General features: G+C 37.4%; 1 protein-coding gene across 2 annotated transcripts in view; it reads left to right on the top strand.

The window, feature by feature from the left end:
* The window catches only part of SLIT3 (slit guidance ligand 3), a 409,547-nt gene that overhangs the window by 267,277 nt on the left and 122,007 nt on the right, over positions 1–20,263 (top strand). For both annotated transcript variants that reach the window (XM_035105175.3, XM_035105174.3), the window contains exons 7-12: positions 2,982–3,053; positions 10,195–10,358; positions 11,631–11,772; positions 14,493–14,564; positions 15,460–15,531; positions 18,488–18,559. In XM_035105175.3, the coding sequence (XP_034961066.1) occupies positions 2,982–3,053; positions 10,195–10,358; positions 11,631–11,772; positions 14,493–14,564; positions 15,460–15,531; positions 18,488–18,559 (594 nt within the window). The remainder of the gene's footprint in view (positions 1–2,981; positions 3,054–10,194; positions 10,359–11,630; positions 11,773–14,492; positions 14,565–15,459; positions 15,532–18,487; positions 18,560–20,263) is intronic.

Below are 20,263 nucleotides of genomic sequence, written 5' to 3'. Positions count from 1 at the left end.
ATGACAAGGATTTTCATTGGGATTTTGTCCCACTAAATTGTGCCATCCACTATTCTAAGAGAGCCTATTGACAAAAACTCAGCCATCCTTGTACATAGTTACTTCTGGGTTAATGTCAGACAGATAGAATCTGATATTTTCATTGTGCCATGATATTAGACTACTCAAAAAAATGGGATAGCACGTGTTTGTGTAGCTGGTTATACAATGGACAGTAGAAAAAGTACAATTCTAATAAACAATAGAACCATTCCCACAAAGACCAAAAACAGTAAAGCCGTTTCAACAGATGTACAATTAATATTCCATAAATGACTGGGTCATACCTCAGGGAAAGTCTGCTTAAAAACATCCTCAGTTGTTGCCTAAACTTTATGACACTAGGCATCTATCTAATTTTGATCGGTCATTACTGTTCTTCAGTGCTAGGTAAAGGTAAAGGGACCCCTGACCATTAGGTCCAGTCGTGACTGACTCTGGGGTTGCGGCGCTTATCTTGTGTTATTGGCCGAGGGAGCCGGTGTACAGCTTCCAGGTCATGTGGCCAGCATGACAAAGCCGCTTCTGGCGAACCAGAGCAGCGCACGGAAACACCATTTACCTTCCCGCTGTAGCGGTACCTATTTATCTACTTGCACTTTGATGTGCTTTTGAACTGCTAGGTTGGCAGGAGCTGGGACCGAGCAACGGGAGCTCACCCCGTCATGGGGATTGTGGTTTAACCCACAGCGCCACCCGTGCCCCCAGTGCTACTGAGTGATTTACAGCAAGAGGGGAAAAAACAATTAATATTTCCAGCTGCTAATATTGGGACTTATTTATGAGTAGATGGTTTACTAAGAGAGGAGAACAGGAATACTATATTACATTTTTATTTTAGCCATAATTTCAGGACTTATGTTTCTTTCCCTTCTCTGTAACCTTATGTTAAAATAGAAATATTCATTGCTGAAGGGACCTTTTCAGTACCTGTCGTCTTTCAACATAATATTTGGCATTTGTGAGATTATTCTTTTTTAAAGTTACTCTGTTATTCCATACAGGTTGAAGAACTCTGCCAGATCAGGTTTAATAACCATATACATTTTCCAGGAATTAAGCAGGACCAAAGAGAAATCAGATATTCTGCTCACTGATTCCTCCCCAGAAAAAAGTGCAACTGATTTGGTTCTATAACTTTTTCCACAAACCCACGTGCAGAATCACTTTGCCAAAAGTCATTTTGTCAGTGTAATCCAATTTATGTCTATTCAGAAGTAAGCCCCATTGAGTTCATTTGGACCTCCTCCCAGGTATAGGATTGCAGCCTTTAAGTGCCAAACCCTGCTTCAGTAGCCAAATTATAAGGATTATACTTTCCCTGAATACTAGGCTGTTGACAAGACAGTACTGAACCTTGAACTATGGATTGCATGTGTAACTGCAATTTTCAGAGCTTCGGTACAGTGGTACCTCTACTTACGAATAACTCTACTTACGAATGTTTCTACTTACAAATGGAGCTCCGTCCGGCATCTTGGATGCGGTTTAGATAGGAGTTTTTCTACTTACGAATTTTTAGATAGGGTTGCTTCTACTTACGAATTTTTTCTCCCAATGCATTCCTATGGGATTCGACTTACAATTTTTTTTCGACTTATAAATGTGCGTTCGGAACGCATTAAATTCGTAAGTAGAGGTACCACTGTACAGGTTTCAGGAGTGCATATACAGAGTCATAGCAAAATGCAATTTCCAACAACACTCTGGGAGATAAGCTGTCCTGAAGCTGTCCTGAAACTGGTATATTATCTTCCAACATACATTACACATATCAAAGAAGCTCTGCTTTATAGGTTATAAGAAGTGCATTTTAAACAGCTACTAGTAGCTGCTCTTTATGCACCTCAGAATAAACATGGCCTCAACTGGTATTTATTATATTTACGCTGATGATTCTTCAGTAAAATTATACATTTTAATTAAGTGAACAATTTGCAGTGATATAGAAAACCAAATAATACATTTGTATGTACATATAAGCTATAGTGGCTAGGTCGGTAAAACCCATTATGTGGTTAGATTTTCACACCAGACACAGCTATACAGGTATACATTTGAATAGTGTGGGGTACCATAAGCCCTGCCAAACAATTCCCCCACACCTTCGTTCATGTTTCACCATGCAAAGCTCTCCTACCTTTTCCCTATAAAAATTTACCCATCACAGAAGTGGAACTTCATGAGGAAAGTAAAATCCCATTAGCCCTAAACCCATAACAGCTTGACCTAGCAGCAATGAGATGACCCTTGCTATGCCAATACAATGACCAGCACTTCCTCCACTATGCACCCCTTCTGTGCGATAACAATTCAGGCACGCTTTGGTAGGCTGTGCACACTGCATATGGAGTTGCTTCTTCCGGAAACTATATATTTTTTCCATATACCGTGTTTCTCATATTATAAGACATGTCTTATATTTATTTTTTCCTCAAAAAAACACACTATGGCTTATTTTCAAGGGATGTCTTATTTTTTTCCCTCCTCCTCTTGCCGCGGCCGGCATTGCTGCTGCGCCTATCACTATGTCTTATTTTCGGGGTATGGCTTATATTCCTTGAATGCTTAAAAATCCTGCTATGGCTTATTTTATGGGTATGTCTTAAAATATGAGAAACAGGTAATTATTTGTTGAGAAGCCAAATAAGCATTACATCCAACTCCATACTTTCAAATAGTCACGGTGGAGGATATCAACAGAAGGCTTTAATTTCAATCTAAAATAGCATTGTGCTTTTTTTTGTTACCTTACTAATATGAGTTAGGATTTTTTGTCTGTGTGGATGCACTTATTCATATTTGCAATAGAAACACCTTTTTAACTACCAATATGTTGAAATTGTTTCTGTGCTATTTTTTTCAAACCAATTGTAATTAGTTTTGTAAATAGCATTTTCAAACTAATGTAAATGATTGTGCTTCTTTTCTTTTCTCTATAGTACCCTCAATAACAACAACATCACCCGCATTCCTCTCACCAGCTTCAACCATATGCCAAAGATCAGGACCCTGTAAGTATTCCATTCTGAAATGCACATCACTTGAATTATCACACACAGCATTTCAGTATTTTTATTATTTGTTATTTAGCACATATTAAATAAATTAAATATAATGGCCTAATCTGAAAAAGAGTGCCGTGTTCTTGTTTTTCTTTTATTGAAATGTGTGGAAGAAGCCCTAATTGGAAGTGGGCTGATGTTGGTGGGGAGACCAGGAGCAGGGCTACCATGATGTTTTCATGGTCAGTCTTTATTCAGCATTTCAATTTGCAACAGAAGCAGAGATTCCAGGCCGAGAAAGTGCAGGCCATAAGCTTGTGCAGCTTGATACATAAGGGACCCATTCCTGAAAGTTCAGAGGTCTGGGATGAGAGTTATTTCTTGGATGAGATTGCAACAAGAGAGAGACTGTGCAGAAACCTTGAGCAATCCTAGGGCAGTGTTGTATGGCATAGTACTAATACTAACAACAAAAGCAGCATTTAAGGTGTAGTCCTATATAGGCATGCCTGTGACTAAATCAGTTGGGCATACTGATTCCACCGGTATAGAATGGCACTGTTCAAAGAGCGCTTATTTCAATAAACTTCATAACAATGCTATAAGATATTATTATTATTTATGTGACATAGATGGAGGACTAAAGCAACAAGAGTGGTTTGCCTAAAGCTACTACCAATACAGCATTTGAACCTAGGATTTCCTGGCTCTCGGCATGCTATCTTAGCTGCTGTGCTGCTTTAGGAGATTGGTGTAGTGGTGAAAACTGCTCCTGAAATATTCTGAAACCTTGGCAAATTAGGTAAAAGCAAAGTGACAGTGGCTTGCTGGCATATGTATATCCTTTCCTTGACATGCTGCAGTTATAATAAAGACTCTACAACCCAACAGGCCAAGGCATAGAATTCAAGGCACTCTGGCTTTTGATTTGAACCATCAAATGGCCAAGGATACTGCAGCTGTTCACATCAAGAGCAGAAACTAACATTGTACATGAAAACTATTCAATTTGTTATAGTGAGGGCGGAGTCATTGGCCAAGGTATCAGTTTGGTGTCAATCTCTACTAAGTCTGAATTGAATGTGTGCTACAATACAATGGAGTAAACGGCATAGCTGCCAAGTTTTCCCTTTACTCGCGAGGAAACCTATTCAGCATAAGGGAAAATCCCTTTTAAAAAGGGATAACTTGGCAGCTATGGTAAACGGGCTACTGATGTGTCATGATCACCCCTACTTTTTGGCTACTTCATATGTAGGGTTTGCAACTTATGTTAATTAGAATAAATTCTTTTTTAAAAAAAACTACAATTATATTGCCTCCCATCTGTGTTGTAAAAGTAAGACTTTTATTGTTTAATTTTAAAAGTGCTATTCTTTTTTATAGGTTAGTCAAATATCAGGCATCCCCAAACTCGACCCTCCAGATGTTTTGGGACTACAACTCCCATCATCCCTAGCTAACAGGACCAGTGGTCAGGGATGATGGGAACTGTGGTCCCAAAACATCTGGAGGGCCAAGTTTGGGGCTGCCTGGTCAAATATTATCAACAGTCATAGGATTTGCCTATTTTCCTCCCAGTGTGTTTCATTATGAAGCCAGCTAAGCTAGGCTTGTGAAAGTTGTGACCTTCCAAGACTTAAACGCAACCTAAGGGCGACATATGCCAATATACAAAGGGAGCAATAAATGTCCAGGCTTTGTTGTGTATCTCAGACTACAAAAAACAAATCAGAATCCAGAAGTGCTGTTGAGCACCTGGCAAGCTGCAGCTCATTGCTGAGGAACTTTTCCATTTTGTGTACAAGCTGTACAAGTCTGATCCATTTGTAGAAGACCTGGTATTATAACAAACAGTGCTTTTTTCTAATGTTTAGGGGTACTCTGATTTTCCTACTCATATTGAAATACTGCCCCTCAATGAGGCCAAACTTAGATTCACAAAATGTTTAGGGGTATGTGTACCTCTGCGTCCCCCCCAGAAAAAAAGCACTGATAACCAATATACCAGCAAAATGGCTGTTATTTGCCCATACTGGCAGACCCCCAAATTTAACAGTGGATTTTTAGTTGTATGTATTGTATTTCCTTGTTTAAAGACAAATGCTCACGTGAACTATTATTTGCATTAACTAATTAAAAAGTATTTTATATTTTTGAGCATTTTCCTTCTAATACCCTTGTGTCATCTCTTAGTTATTTCATATCGATCAATCTGTGTGATAACCAGACCACAGTGTCTGCTGCCATTTTCCTTTTAGTTTAATTTCAGAGATGGCTTTGTATGTAGCTCCCTGGAGACTTATATTGACTAATTCCCTTTTGCTGTAATTAAAGGGAAAGGGGGGGGGGAGAAAGTCATAAATGGAATTTAAAGGAAAGCTTTTATATTGAATTTTGAGATTTAACATTTTATAATGTTAACCCAAAATGATATTCTGGAAATTTAATTCAGGTTGTAACTAAAAGGGCACTTTTTAAAACTAGAATTTGTATTCATTCCCCTTTTGAGTGCTATAAATGTACTTCCATCAATTTTAAGTTGCATGTTTCAGTTCATGTATACTGCCAAATAATTTGCAATAGCCATCTAGGCAGCCCTGCTCCTTATGAAAAATAGAAGGGCTGGACTATAATGGAAAGGTTAGATCTTTCATTTGATTTGTCATCTGTTTTGTTGCAGACATCAATGCCATCAGGTGAATAAATTTAAGCATGCATGGTGGGGACAGATAGTATTTCCAGGTTCATTGTATTAGAGTGTTATTGAAAGATGATTTCATATTTCTAAAATTGTTAGAAATGTTCTTCAACATGCTTCTTAATACTACCTCTTTTAGCATTCCTTATTAAAAATGTGTTAACCCAAGTGGATATTAATGGCCCTCTTGCAACCAATGTGCTTATACAGAAACGATTGCCCATTTAATAGGACTTGTAAAAGTGTACCACATGAATCTCCAACATTTCCTATGTTATTAAGCCGTGTATTATCTGATAGAGGCATTCACTTTAAGAAGACTTTCCTTTTTTATTCTGTTTGGTAACACAGAGACAGTAATAAAGAAATGCTCTTTCTGAAGCGGTGGAATTACTTTGCTAGGATGGCTAGGAAGAGATTTCTGCCACTCTGAGACTTCTAAAATTTCAATTATGAGCTTTCCTTGCCCATGTTTGATACAGCACAGTTGATGAAAAATGAAGGGAAGCATATGGGTATGATTAGTCCAAATTGGATTGATTATAGGAGTGACCCACTAGTTTCTATCCAGGCCTCTCATTATGGCTGAAGCATTCACTGCCTTGTAGTTGCTCAGAGCCTTCTATAAACTTCATTTAGGGGTATCCATATCGCAGACATATAATTACACATAGCATATGTGTTAGCAAATACTGTGGGGAGCAAGGCCTATGTAGTAACAGAGAGCACCTGCTCCTCTCTGCCACACAAATGCATAGCCATAGCCATTGCATACTTTCTTTTTTGCCCCATCTGTTACATACATTACAGATCAGATTTACAAGTTTATTCTGCCTTTGGACATTTCAATTTTTAAGATCAGGGTGTAAGAAATATATTTAATTTGAGTTCGACTTCTAAAGAAGAGAAATTGTGCAATACACATGTAGCAATTAATTATATTTTTGTGGTTATTAATCTATTAATTCTATGTTATAGGTTGTTGATTTCTCCTGTTTCTTTTTCTGTTTCTGTTTCCTGCTTCACTTTATGAACAATCCTTGTTCAGATCTGACAAGAATTAATTTGTATTGATCTGTTTCCCTTTCGATGAGACAGCTATATTTATACAAAATATTGCCCTGCATTCATTTGTCTTCATTTTCTTAATGTTTACTTTCTTGCTGTAACCATTGAATTTGCAACAATTCACAGACACTCAACTTTGCAACAATTCAACTTTGCAACAATTCACAAACACTCCACTTGTAATAGAGGCCTCTTAAATTATCAAGGGCACATGGTTATGGCTTGATAGATTTTTTTTTCATGGACTGCTCTCCAGAATGCACGCTGTATGTTGCACAATTTTAGCACAAATAATAATGTATTTGCAGTTCAAAAATTGAGTCGCTTTGGTCACTGGAAGGGGGATGAGGGGAGAGGAGCACTTTTATACACCTTTAAGTCTGGTCGATCGAAGAGGAGGAAGATGGTTATTCCTTTATGATGAATCATTTCAGTTCTGTGTACATCCCAAAACATTGACTCTCTGAAGCAATTTCTTAGAGGATATAATTGTTTAGGGAAGGCATGCCCAAACTTGGCCCTCCAGATTTTGTTGGCCTACAACTCCCATCATCCCTAGCTAACAGGACCAGTGGTCAGAGATGATGGGAATTGTAGTCCCAAAACATCTGGACAGTTGAGTTTGGCCATGCCTGGTTTAGGGGATACAGTATAGTATTACATCAGTAATTTCATATGTCTGAATGACAATAGCAGATGATCTCTTATCAAGTCAGCAGACTTGCAGTGTAACACTACATATCTGCCCAGAAGTAAGCCCCATCACATTTGATGGGGCTCACTCCCAGGTAAGTGAGAATACAATTGTTTGTTTGTACCGGTGATGTGGTAAAGCAAAGATAGGCAGGGGTGAACTGAAGTCCAGAAATAAACAGTAAATTGCAAGAACTCGGGCCAAGAGGAAGATGAATTTCAAGTCTTCAAAAGGTTTTATTTATGTAATGATAAGATGAATTCAAATAAGAATCAATTCCAGTATGATAGTGAGGCAAATAAAAATAAATTCCAGTGAAAAAAATCCCAGGACAAGGCCCTGTTTCGACAATTCTTCATCAGCAATGTTTTAATGGTCAGAGTGTACCAAGTATGTGAGGCAAACTTATTTCATGAAGCCACTTATTTCATGAGAGGAATGCTAATGTCAACTCCTGGGGCACTATTAGACCATATTCTGTATGTTAAATAAAGAAGCATTTCTCAGAGATAAACCCACCAAAGCTAAGAAAAGTAAATTAGGTTATATTAGCATGCATGGCTAAGTGTTACATATTTTTTATACATTTCAAATGAAATATTGTGACCAACATATTGCAAAACGTCACAAGGTAGTAAGCAAGCCTTTGAGCTCATCAGAAAGAACTCTTCGTCAGACTGAATGTTCAGCAAAGCAGGGGTGAGGGGTGAAAAAAAGCTGACTTAGTATTCAAACTACGGTATAATGCCTGCATTAGTGAAAATTCTAGAAAAGGCATGACAATAGGAGTTGTTACAAAGAGTACTTACACTTTGGAATTTACCACTACACCACTGCTTTGTACAGAGACTGACAAAACTTGATTAACAAAACTTGAGTATGTTGATTAAATTGTAAGTTATTTTATATTTAAAAGAATATAATATTCTTCCATAGTATTCTAGAAGGTATCTCTGTTGTAGTTTTGGAAATATGCAAATTTATTGAAATATTATCATTAGTTAAAAACCACATAATTACACTAGTAAAATATTTAACTGGTAAAGGTAAAGGGACCCCTGACCATTAGGTCCAGTTGTGACCGACTCTACGGTTGCGCACTCATCTCGCATTATTGGCCGAGGGAGCCAGCGTATAGCTTCCAGGTCATGTGGCCAGCATGACAAAGCCGCTTCTGGCAAACCAGAGCAGCACATGGAAACGCTGTTTACCTTCCCGCTGTAGCGGTTCCTATTTATCTACTTGCATTTTGACTTGCTTTCGAACTGCTAGGTTGGCAGGAGCTGGGACGGAGCAACGGGAGCTCACCCCGTCACAGGGATTCCAACCGCCGACCTTCTGATCAGCAAGCCCTAGGCTCAGTGGTTTAACCCACAGCGCCACCTGGGTTAACAGCCATTAAATATTTCTAACTGGTTAACAGCCATTAAATATTTCTAAAAAGTTACTTCACCATACAAAGACATTGCCTGAATGAAACTAGTCTCTCTCCTTGTGCCACTAAAAACAAATAATTATCCAGTCTTTGATGAACAGATATGTGTGCTTTTAATAGTCTGCCCTGCAGGTCAGGCAACTTAAGCTTTACTGGACACAGTAAGTAAGTGAATTCTGGAAACTTCCCAGCCGAAAAAGGAGAAAAAAGCCTTGTAGGCCACTAGCAGACATACAAATCTGGAGACTGTCGGCTTAGGCGCCACCACAAACCCAATTGCAACTGTCTTAACATAAGGCTCCCTCTCTTACATTCTTAATTTATTTCAGAGATGGACTAGACTGTGTTTTGCAGCACTTTGTCTTTGTCAGTGCAATATGTAATGTTTGTCTGTCAAAAATGAGTGTTCTGTCCAACCCTGTCCTACTGAAATGACAGTATTGTCATGGGAGCTTTGCTTTAATGTCTTCCTGTCATGACTCATAGAATAAAGGATGAAGTATTGTTTCCACATTCTGGCTACCTCATTTTTCAAATATAGAACTTTTTTCTAGACAATACAACACAAGGTTGCTTCAGAAGCTAATGAGAAACTACCTAAATTTCAAGGTATCGCTCATCACCGCTCTTGCTAAACTTAAGATGTAGGTATATTGGTAGCATCTCTTTGCATGTAGGAAATTGAGGTTGAGATGACTTTCCCCAACATATTGAATTATTCTGTCCACTGCAAATTTCACAATCTAGTGCAAAAAAATTGCTTTGTTACAACATTACTATCTAAAATACATTGTTGATTGTTTCATTAACCTTGGGTATTTGCTTTATGGCTTATTTACTCAGAAGTACCATTTCATTCAATAGGGCAGTGTTTCTCAACCAGTGTGCCTCCAGATGTTTTGGGACTACAACTCCCATCATCCCTAGCTAGCAAGACCAGTGGTCAGGAATGATGGGAATTGTAGTCCCAAAACATCTGGAGGCACACTGGTTGAGAAACACTGCAATAGGACTTTATCTAATTAAGTGTGTATAGGATCGCACCCTTAAGTTACCAAATAGCAGCATCATTATGTCACTGAAAATCTGTGAAATCTCAGTGCATTGACCACACAAAGTACTGCAGTTGAGCTTCAAAATCAGTGCTTGTGATAGGACTATGCATATAATAAAATAGGGACTAGATTGTTTTATTATGCCTCCATTTCTAAAGACTGCAGATCTGATGTGAATCTTTTTCTATGCATTCTAGACGGCTTCATTCCAATTATTTATACTGCGACTGCCACCTGGCTTGGCTTTCTGATTGGCTGCGTCAGAGGCGATCAGTTGGGCAGTTCACGTTCTGCATGGCACCTGTTCATCTGAGAGGATTTAATGTTGCTGATGTTCAGAAAAAAGAATATGTCTGCTCAGGTAGTATAAATTTATCATTTTGCTTTTTTCTGTTGTTTTCTACTGATGCTCATATTAAGCACTCAATAAATGATTCTAATGTTGCTCCTATTTAAATGTCACTCCTTGCTAGTTCCAGTTCAGCCATGCCCCAAGTAATCTGTGTAATACATTTTAAATTACTATGATTTGTTCAGAGTCTTTTCTGAACTGCTGGTCTGTGTTAACAATTCTGTACTTAAACTTAAATTGTCTTTTTTCAATTGTAGTCTCATATCATATTAATGTAAAAGAGTAATTAACAAATAATGGGATGCCTTTTCTCAGGGGAATGCCTTCTGAGCACTATATCTGACTAGCATACAGATGGAATGAATAAGCAAGTGTATATGTAATGCTGGAGTTTAATTTAACACACAGTAAGCTTGTGTGTACATTCTGACTGACTGAAGGAAGAAGTCTGCATTTTGTCCCTAGGTATTATAATTATGAAAGTTTGGAACATGTAATCTTTCTTCAAGTCTCCCAACTTATCTGTTTTGGTTGCTGGTTATATGTGATATTTAAACATAGGTAGCATCTGGGAGAACAGACATTTAAACATAAAATATAAGTTTTTATTGAGTGATAGAATAGTAGTTTTAAGCCACTTTTAGTTTCTTAGCTCTGGATAACATTGATCCTGTGGAACAGAACATTGTCTGAAGTGTTTAGTGAATCATAGCAGATGTATCTCAGTTGGGTACTTTCTTATTTTTAATGTAAAAGGGTAATGTGTGGATTCCCCTGCTAAGGTTCCCTCCACTCCCTAGTTTGGAAGACTTGGCACAGTTTCCTTGCATTTTTGTTTGTTGAGTAGCATAAAGGATTGGTTTTAAAAGGGGGAAACAATATCCTACATTTTCAGAACTACACTGTGGTAAAGAAAGTTTACGACTTTTTTGGCTGCACACCATACATGTAAAGCAGATTGCTAGGAAGTTTAGTTTACTCCCACAGACTATAGTTCCCAGCACTCTTAACAAAGTGTAATTCTCAGGATCCTTTAGGAAAGACACAATAAAGTCAATTGAATGAAGATAGGGTAGGTCCTGAAAACACACATCTCAGGTATTAAAGGCCAGGGCAAAGAGGTGCATCTTTAAGTATCTCACCATTGTCATCGTCATCATCATCATCATCTTCATAAACAATGTGGCAAGTAGGCTTTGTATTACACTGATATAAATGGCAGATTATCACCTCACCACATTTTAAAATACTGATACTGTATCGATTCCTTTTCTTTCCCAGGTTCACATGCTGAACCTCCATCCTGCAATGCCAATTCCATCAGTTGCCCATCTGCTTGCACTTGTAGCAACAATATTGTGGACTGTCGAGGAAAGGGCTTAACGGAAATCCCAGCCAACCTTCCGGAGAGTATTGTGGAAATGTAAGTGCCACTTTGGCTCTCTCTGCTCTATTCCAGCCAAAGATAGAAAACTCATATGCAGCTTGCTTTTGATTTATTTTATTTTTTTACCATCGGTTTATGGCAGTAACCATTTACCAATGGATATTCCAGAATTTACAGTGCAATCCTATTCAGAAGTCCATTGTGTTAAATGGATGATTAAGTGGGATTAATATTCCAATCTGTACTTGATAAATACATCAATGCAGAACTGGAAGAAAGTAACACTTGGTATGATTCCAGCGATATACCTGACATTGTGGCCCACATAAATCACTTGCCTTGGGCAAACTGCTGGTTCTCTGGGGCAATGGGATTCTGCGGCAAGCCTGAATGTTTTGCTTTATGACAGCTGTTGTCTCCTGCACATTATATATTTCACTCATGTTGCCTTCAATCAACCCCCCACATCCTCTACATTTGTCTCAGTAGTCATTTATTTTTAAATTTTCTACTTGTTCTTTGGGGTGAGGGGGGTTATATGGACATCAGTAAATTACCACCTTTCTCTCTGCTGCCGCCAGAAGCGATGCACCAATGGTTGTCAAATATGGTTAATGCATGCTAAAATAGGAATGTTGGGTGTCAGAAGGTGAGCTAGCAGGGGTAGAGCAAACATTATAGTGATGGTTCCTGCTTTCTCTCTGTGTGCCAGTTCACACTCATGCACATTACTTGATGCCTTATCATGTAATGACTTAAAGGCATTCTGCTTTAATTGACCTCAGGTGATTTGTTATCATTTGAGATCACAAATTCAAACACAGTGCTTTCCAACTGAAAACTTTTGTTCTTTCCACAATGGTTGATATATGATAGCCTATTCAATGATGGAAGTCATTAACATATGCCGCAGTCCTCAAGTGTTGACAGTACATGTCTGAATCACTCCTGGCCCCTGCTGCATGCAAGAGAGTGGATGCTACTCTATACCCACTCTTTTCAACTTCAGGCTGAAGAGATATTGAGCCCTAGTACATCCTGGCATTGCACAATGAGCAATTAGGTTTTTGCTCTGGAAATGCTTCAGCAAGACCAAATACACTGATATCATCACATCAGGCACTATAGTATGTCCATTTATCCATACATGTACATTTGTGTCTTCTGCTAACTACTTGGAGCAGACTATCCCTTTGATCCTGCTTTGCCTTCCTTGTTGCATCAATTACAGTACATAATCTACTGAAAGCACGTATTTAATTTCATACCCTACTTTCTAAAAAATGTACTTTTAGAAGCTGTTGTCTTCCAAAAAGAGGCCACAGCTAACCATGCTACCCAGAAAGGCGCAACCAGAGAACATGACAGGCTTGCTTACTTCTTTTACCAATCTGGGCTACAGGTTATTCACAGTTTCCTACTATGGAAGGGATGAGCTCTGACACTTCAAAAACAGAGCACAGCACTGCTTGTGAATAGAGCAAGGCTCTCGCATTTGTAGACTCCACTTACTTGACAGCTAAAAATTATCAGTACTGATGCCTCATTCTTTTTTTCTGTCCGGTTTAATGATTTGTCTGTGTTACAGGCAGTCCTGACAAATGATTAGGCCACAGTAACATAGCTGTTAGCTAAGGTGTTGTTCAGACTGGGAAAACGATAGTAAGCAGCTCACATTAGCAAACTTAGTAACATTTCCCCCCTTTTCACCAGTAAAAGGACATAGCTGGAACCTACATTGATATAAATGTCTTACTTAATCAGTGATGAGTATTACTCTATATGGTTTTGTTGCTCCCAGTAATGTGTTCTGGTTTTGGAAAAGCTGTGTTAGGTACTCTTTTTATATATACATACCTGCATTGCGGTCTTACCATGTGTGTAAAGTGTTCAGGTGCCAGCTAAGGAGATGACAAAAAATGCTGAACCTTGAGATTGATTAGGGCAGAATTCCAGGTGGGGTTTTGACCCTAGAAGATCATTTGTCACCTTAAGTGCATCTTTCTTTTTTCCTTGCTGTTTTCAGCCATTTTGTTGAGTGTCTGGTCTAAACCAGAGCATACACAGACTTGCTCTTAATGTTCAGAGAAATATCTTTGAATCCATCAGGCTGTTCTGCACTCTCTTCAGGCTTTGTTGTTTTATTAGAGAGAGTGAAGGAAATTGCTCTTGTCCTTTGACCTGAACAGTTGTTGAAGCCTTAAAAATAAAGCTCCCAAAGGGCAAAATAGCTGTTTCTTGGCAGAACAAAACAAATCATCAAATTGTAAGACTGGAAGGTACCTTCAAGGGCATCTCTTCACACAGCTCACTGTACCTAAACTATTTGAAGTAGTTTGTAAATGGTTGTAAACTATATTAAAGACAATTCTTGTTTGTGCTAAAAGCTCAGAGCCATTCTGGATTTCCTGGATTTGTTTTTAACATCTGGCTAGACTTCTGTTGGTAATAAGAACAGGAAAAGTAATATTGACAATGGACTCATATTACTATTTATAGAGAGCTTATGGGATAGTCTACTCCTCCCACAACCCATCTTTAGAACATATTATTATTATTATTATTATTATTATTATTATTATTATTATTATTATGTGTGTTTTGCTTTTGCCTAGAATCTTGAGAAGTTTTAATAGCATTTAAATATTTGTTTTGTTTTCATGGTTTTAAGTGTCAGGTATATTTAAAAATAAATACTAAAGATTTATCCTTTGGCTTTGCCTTTTTGGCCTTAATGTGTTTAATTTTCTTTGTAGACGCTTGGAGCAGAACTCTATCAAAAACATTCCTCCTGGAGCTTTCTCGCAATATAAGAAATTAAAAAGAATGTAAGTATTTTAAGTAGTTTAATACAGTAAATAAAATATTTTCAATGCTTGGAGTTGATAAGCTACAATCCAGTGAGGCAGCCACATGGGCAATAAGTATCACCTACACATAGGCTGTTCTTGAATACTGCAAATCATTCCAGTTCATGTTCTTCTAGAGAGAATTGGTTTTTCACAGTGCAACACATACTGCTTTACCATACTATTTGTTTCTTTTATTCATGTTTATTTTGTGAGTTCAAATATGAGATAAGGGAGCTTGGAAACTTAGAGAGTTCCTTCCCTTTTTCTGATATGCAATCCTATGCATATTCATATGCATTTTCATGCTATGCAATCCTATGCATGTGCACCCAGAGGTAGGCCCCACTGAGCTCAATCAGACATACTCCCAGGTAAGTGTGTGTAGGATTGCAGGTGTATTCAGTGTTTGCATTTATATAATAGGTTTATAGAAATATAAATGGCATTTCAGTGTAATAATTTAGGCAGGTTTCCTTGTGTTTTATGACCCTCTTAGAAAAAATATGTGTTGTGTTCATAAATATGCAAACAGAGAATTTACTAGATGGAGAGTTCTTGTTATCCTCTTAACCACTGCTAGATTATTTTAGTTCAGCCATGTATTGCTCATATAGAAAATATAGAACCGTATATGAAGGCCAGTATAGTTGTATGAGCTATGATTAAGATAGAAGTGATGCCACCCTTAAAATGAAGTTCATTGTATCATAGTCACTATGTGTTTGGTGAATTCACACCTCTCTTTCCACAGGATTAAGAACTTTAAGTGGAGCAGGACTGTGTGCTGCTGTTATCTAAAGATAAATCATTTTTAAAAGCTTAGGGCGCATTGGTAAATTGTGTTGTCTTCTTCCCTTGTGTATCCTTACAGTGATATCAGCAAGAATCAAATATCGGATATTGCATCAGATGCTTTTCAGGGCTTGAAATCACTCACCTCGCTGTAAGTAGAGGGTAACCTTGGATAGGAGATTTGGAGAGTCTTAAAAATAAATAGATCAAGTATTGGTTGGTGATGCTTTCCTTTTCCCAGTGCAATTGTCACCTTGTGAGAAGAACCTAATCTTTCTTAAATTGGAAATTGATCAGACAGACCTGAAGGTGCCATTGTTTATGCAACTCGTAGATTCCATTTAGAGATGAATACCCTATGAAGGTTAGATATTTAGGCATCTAAAAAAAACCCAGTACTGTATACTCTTTGTATATTTCTTTTACTTAGTGTCAAAAGCAGTGTTGGTAGTAACAACAGTTAATCTATATTCCTTGAAACTTGTTGCCAGAGGATCAGCCTTCTAGAGCAGCTTTTCTGCAACCAGAGTTGCAAATTGGAAGGGGAAAACTTTGCCATGTGAGTTGCACAGTAGGATCTTTGGATTCAAGCCAAAATTATTCTATTATTTAGTTACATTTAAAAAGATCCTTGTCCTGTTATTTACTATTGTATGTCTTGTTTTAATTTATGATACATGATGTCCTGATCACTGTAGGTTGTAACCAGACACCCGCCCATCACAAAATTGTGAATGATGGTGCAGAACTGTGTTTATTAATCTGATAGGCAAGTTTGAAGCTTGTTCACTACAACAGCTAAATATGTCTAATGATCCAACACTGAACAGTTCTCTAAAATCGGCTTTGTTCTCATTTTCATGGTTTGATTAGCAGTAATTGATAGTAATATTGAAATTTCCAGGACAGGGTTTTTTCTGTAATAGCACTGACCATTAAAAATTATTTGCTAATCTATGCTGCTTCTTGAACAAGCCCTGTTATAATGAGTTTCTTTATCTTCAAGTTAAAAAATATGTAGGATTAGCTTGCTTTTTTTCAAATGTTGATCAAGAGTAGGGGCCCCATAGCTGCCAAGTTATCCCTTTTTTTAAGGGATTTTCCCTTATGCTGAATAGGCTTCCTCGCGAGAAAAGGGAAAACTTGGCAGCTATGGTAGGGGCTAAAGAGACTTTGTGTTATGTGAATTATCTTGTAGCCCTGAATGTGCTAACAAAACTAACATAATTTTCATTTAATTCAGCGGGGTCTTTAGTGAATTAGTATTGGATTGGAAATGAGCATCAGCTTCTTCTTTCATTATATTTATAGCTCAGAATATGTTACAGCTGTTTCACTGAAATGATATATCACTGTCCCCAAGGTCTCTCAATCTTTTGCACACTGTGTCTAAGACTTCTGGGTGCCAGTAGGCTTTCTGCACATTTAATTTGGCTGTCCCAGAGCATAGAAGGCCTTTTCCAGACTGTCTGGAGACATTTCGCATGATGTGTCAAACCAGTTCTCAGATTTGGGGTGACAAGAGAATTTATTTCAGATATGTATAAGATGGTAAATTGTTTTCCCTTCTGATTCAACCCATTTTTAAAAGATAGATTAGCTTGGATCCAAATAGATAATGGTGGTTAGCCTTTGGCATGTCATTCGTGTCTACATGATCACCAATGAGTGTGTGTTATTGTTTTTGTGGGGATGCCAGAGATGAAGAAAGATGTTGTTGAATGATTCTGATGATAGAGCATTGCAGTAATCATTTTAACCTTGAATTATTTGGCTAGGGTTTATTCAATTAAGCTAGAAACGTAATGTTTGTTCCTTTAGGTATCTAATATCCAGAGCAGTTGTTAGCTAACATTCCTGCAACTTTTTTCTTAGCATAAGCCTATGCATGCCTCATAAGCTTTTACCTCTACTCTTAGCATTTCCTTCTGGAACTTGTAACGTATTTCAGATCCTTTTTGAAAGCTAAAAAGATGACTTTAGATTATGCTAATCTAACACTTAGATAGAATGTTTAAAACTACTCCTGAATAATGAGCCAAAATGTACTAGAAAATGCTCATGGAGCAAAACATTGGGCATCGATATCCAGCAAAAACAAAACACCAAAACAAAAAGAAGCAACCACCATATACTGTTTCTTACCATTGTTCACTGCCCCCAGTGCACAATGAAAAAGGTTATGAGATACGCAAAAATCCATTTTGAAAATCACACAATGGTGTGAGTGGTCCTTCTGCTTCTGGGTTGTGACACTCAGCTGTATTGACAGCCAGTTGTTTGGGGATGGGCATGTGAAATGCTAAATATAATAGAGCAGTGCTGTCTCCTTTAGGAATTGTCATCTCAGCAGGACAGGCTCTGAGATCCTAATGCAAACATTTGTTCAGCAGGTCTCCAATTTCTTTTCTTGCTTTCCTCAATTTCAAATCCCAAATCTTTTTTCCAGTACTGTAACATTCTTATTTGCTCTTCAATACCGCATGTTTATTTAGGAGTAAGCACCACTTAACATAATGTGATTTATTTATGAAAGAACATACATAGGATTGCATTGAATATAAGTGAAGTAAGTTGCTGCTGCCTCATAATGCAAATATGAAAAGTTGTCTCCAATTTTGATTTGTATATGGGAAGATTGCCTTGGAGGTAATATCCTCTTTCCTTATCCATCACTATCCCCAAGCAATTGTTGATACTTTAGATCCCAAAACAGTTTTTTAGTTTTATAGTTTTATTTGTTCAACTTTTCAAGAATTGATGTCACTTTATTTTCTCATATATGTTTATAGGTTAGAGAGGCTAAGATACATAAATGAAATGTTCAGTCCCATTTAACCACCCCACTAAGCCTAAATGATAAACCAAAAATTGATGCAGAGCAAACACGATCTTGAAAATGTTTTATGACATAAATAAAGCAGGTAACAATACTTTATTAAATTTTCAAAAGTTTTTCCAAACATTTAATTTACCTACAAGTCTTATTTTATTGATAGCTAGACGTTTAAGTGAACTGACTCTTGATAAAGAGATGTGGCTAAACATTAGATTCGTTGTAAGTAGTGCACCTTTGCCTATTTAATTTGCCTCTTTGTATTTTTCAGAGTGCTCTATGGAAATAAGATCACAGAGATTCCCAAGGGTCTTTTTGATGGGCTCGTGTCTCTACAGTTGCTGTGAGTATTATCCTTACTTCTTTTTTTGTTATAAAACTTCGTAGATATTTATTGCTCTAATTTCAGCTAGCAGAAGCAGGCTGCTTACTTTGTGCACTGAAAATTAATTGAAGCCCATTATTCCTATGTGGTAAAACTGGTATGTGAAGCCAGCAGAATTTCAAATGTCATAATTACCTCTATATAGGCAAAGTAATTTAGTAATTTATGTCTAGCTTGAAGTCCTCTTGAAGTCCTAGGTCATAGCTGCCAAGTTATTCCTTTTTTAAAGGGATTTTCCCTTATGCTGAATAGGCTTCCTCGCGAGAAAAGGGAAAACTTGGCAGCTATGTCCTAGGTTGAAATTCTTTTTTGGGACAAAGCATTAACTACTAGTCAAGTGCAATCAGCAAGAGAACAGAAAATTTGTTTAGCAGCTTTCCCAAGAGCTGTATGTTAACATCACTAGTACATTCTAGTATAACTAATAGAAAGCTATTTCATAGTAGTATAGCAATATAAGAAGTCAGAAAGTAAAGGGAAAACGCTGTTTTTTCTGCATAGAAAAGTATGCTTTACAATTTCAGCTTTATTATTTTCATAGAAACTCCATGCATTACGTTCTTTTGTTTCTTTAAAAAGTTGAAAAAGAGATAAGTGAAGATTATTTGAAGGTGTTATTGGAGGCCAGGATTCCATAGCCCAGTGCTTGACAACACTGTTCAATTGATCAGATGTGTCTCAACCTCAGTAACTTAATCTGCTTCCTATAACAATTCCAGATGGCCCAATATCTCAACCCCAATCCTCTCCAAATGCATAAAAAAGAGATGGGTTTTCAGTTTGTGGTGAAAACTGAACAATGGTGTTGTTGGTTGTATATCAGAGGGAAGAATATTCCATGACCAATGTACTACTGTTGAGTAGTTAAGGCACTTCAGATTTCACTCAGAGATGGAATGACATGAAGAGCTTCCCCAGCATATCTCCATGCAGAGCAGTGGACCTCTAGTAACAACTGTAGACCTAGGAGTGCCCACAAGCTAGTAACCATTTCAAATGCCCAATAATCCTCTTTTGTCATATTTTCATTTTCATTGCAGTCTACAAATGTTAGCACATTGAAGGGGTGGTCCTTATTGAAATGGTGTGCTGTCATTTTGTTTGAAACAGGTGGTAACAGTACAGGTTGCATCTACAACTTCCTTCTTGTTTCCTGTTACCAAAGTATGGCTAGTAAAGAATGCCATAGAATTATAGATACCAATTTTTGAAGCAGTTGGTTGCTATTCTAAGTGTGCTGACATCCCATTTGTTACAGAGATTTATTCCAGGCTTATGATTGGTGTAGATGTCTTGCTAAGATTGTTTTTGCTGGCATGTAAACTCCATATTCTGGTTGTGATAAGTTAATTATCTACAAGTCTCTCTTGCTATTTATGCCTCCTGCTGACTTTTGATAAAAAAGAACACTATTTGTGATAGATGATGGACATGAAGTGCATTTAGCATGAAGTGGAAAATCCTGTCCCTTTGGCTGATTGTTTTTCATTTCTATTTTTATGAAATGGCAATTTTATAAATTATTATATGAGACAGGGTGGTGCTAGGGGTTAGTGAGATATAGTTATTTTGATTATATATATATATATATATATATATATATATATATATATATATATAATCAGAAGTAACATATAAAAATATACAAAAATTATATCATTA

Source organism: Zootoca vivipara, chromosome 2 (genome assembly GCF_965207765.1).
Source record: "Zootoca vivipara chromosome 2, rZooViv2.hap1.1, whole genome shotgun sequence".
Lineage (NCBI taxonomy): Eukaryota > Metazoa > Chordata > Lepidosauria > Squamata > Lacertidae > Zootoca > Zootoca vivipara.
This window is presented reverse-complemented; position numbering and strand designations above follow the sequence as displayed.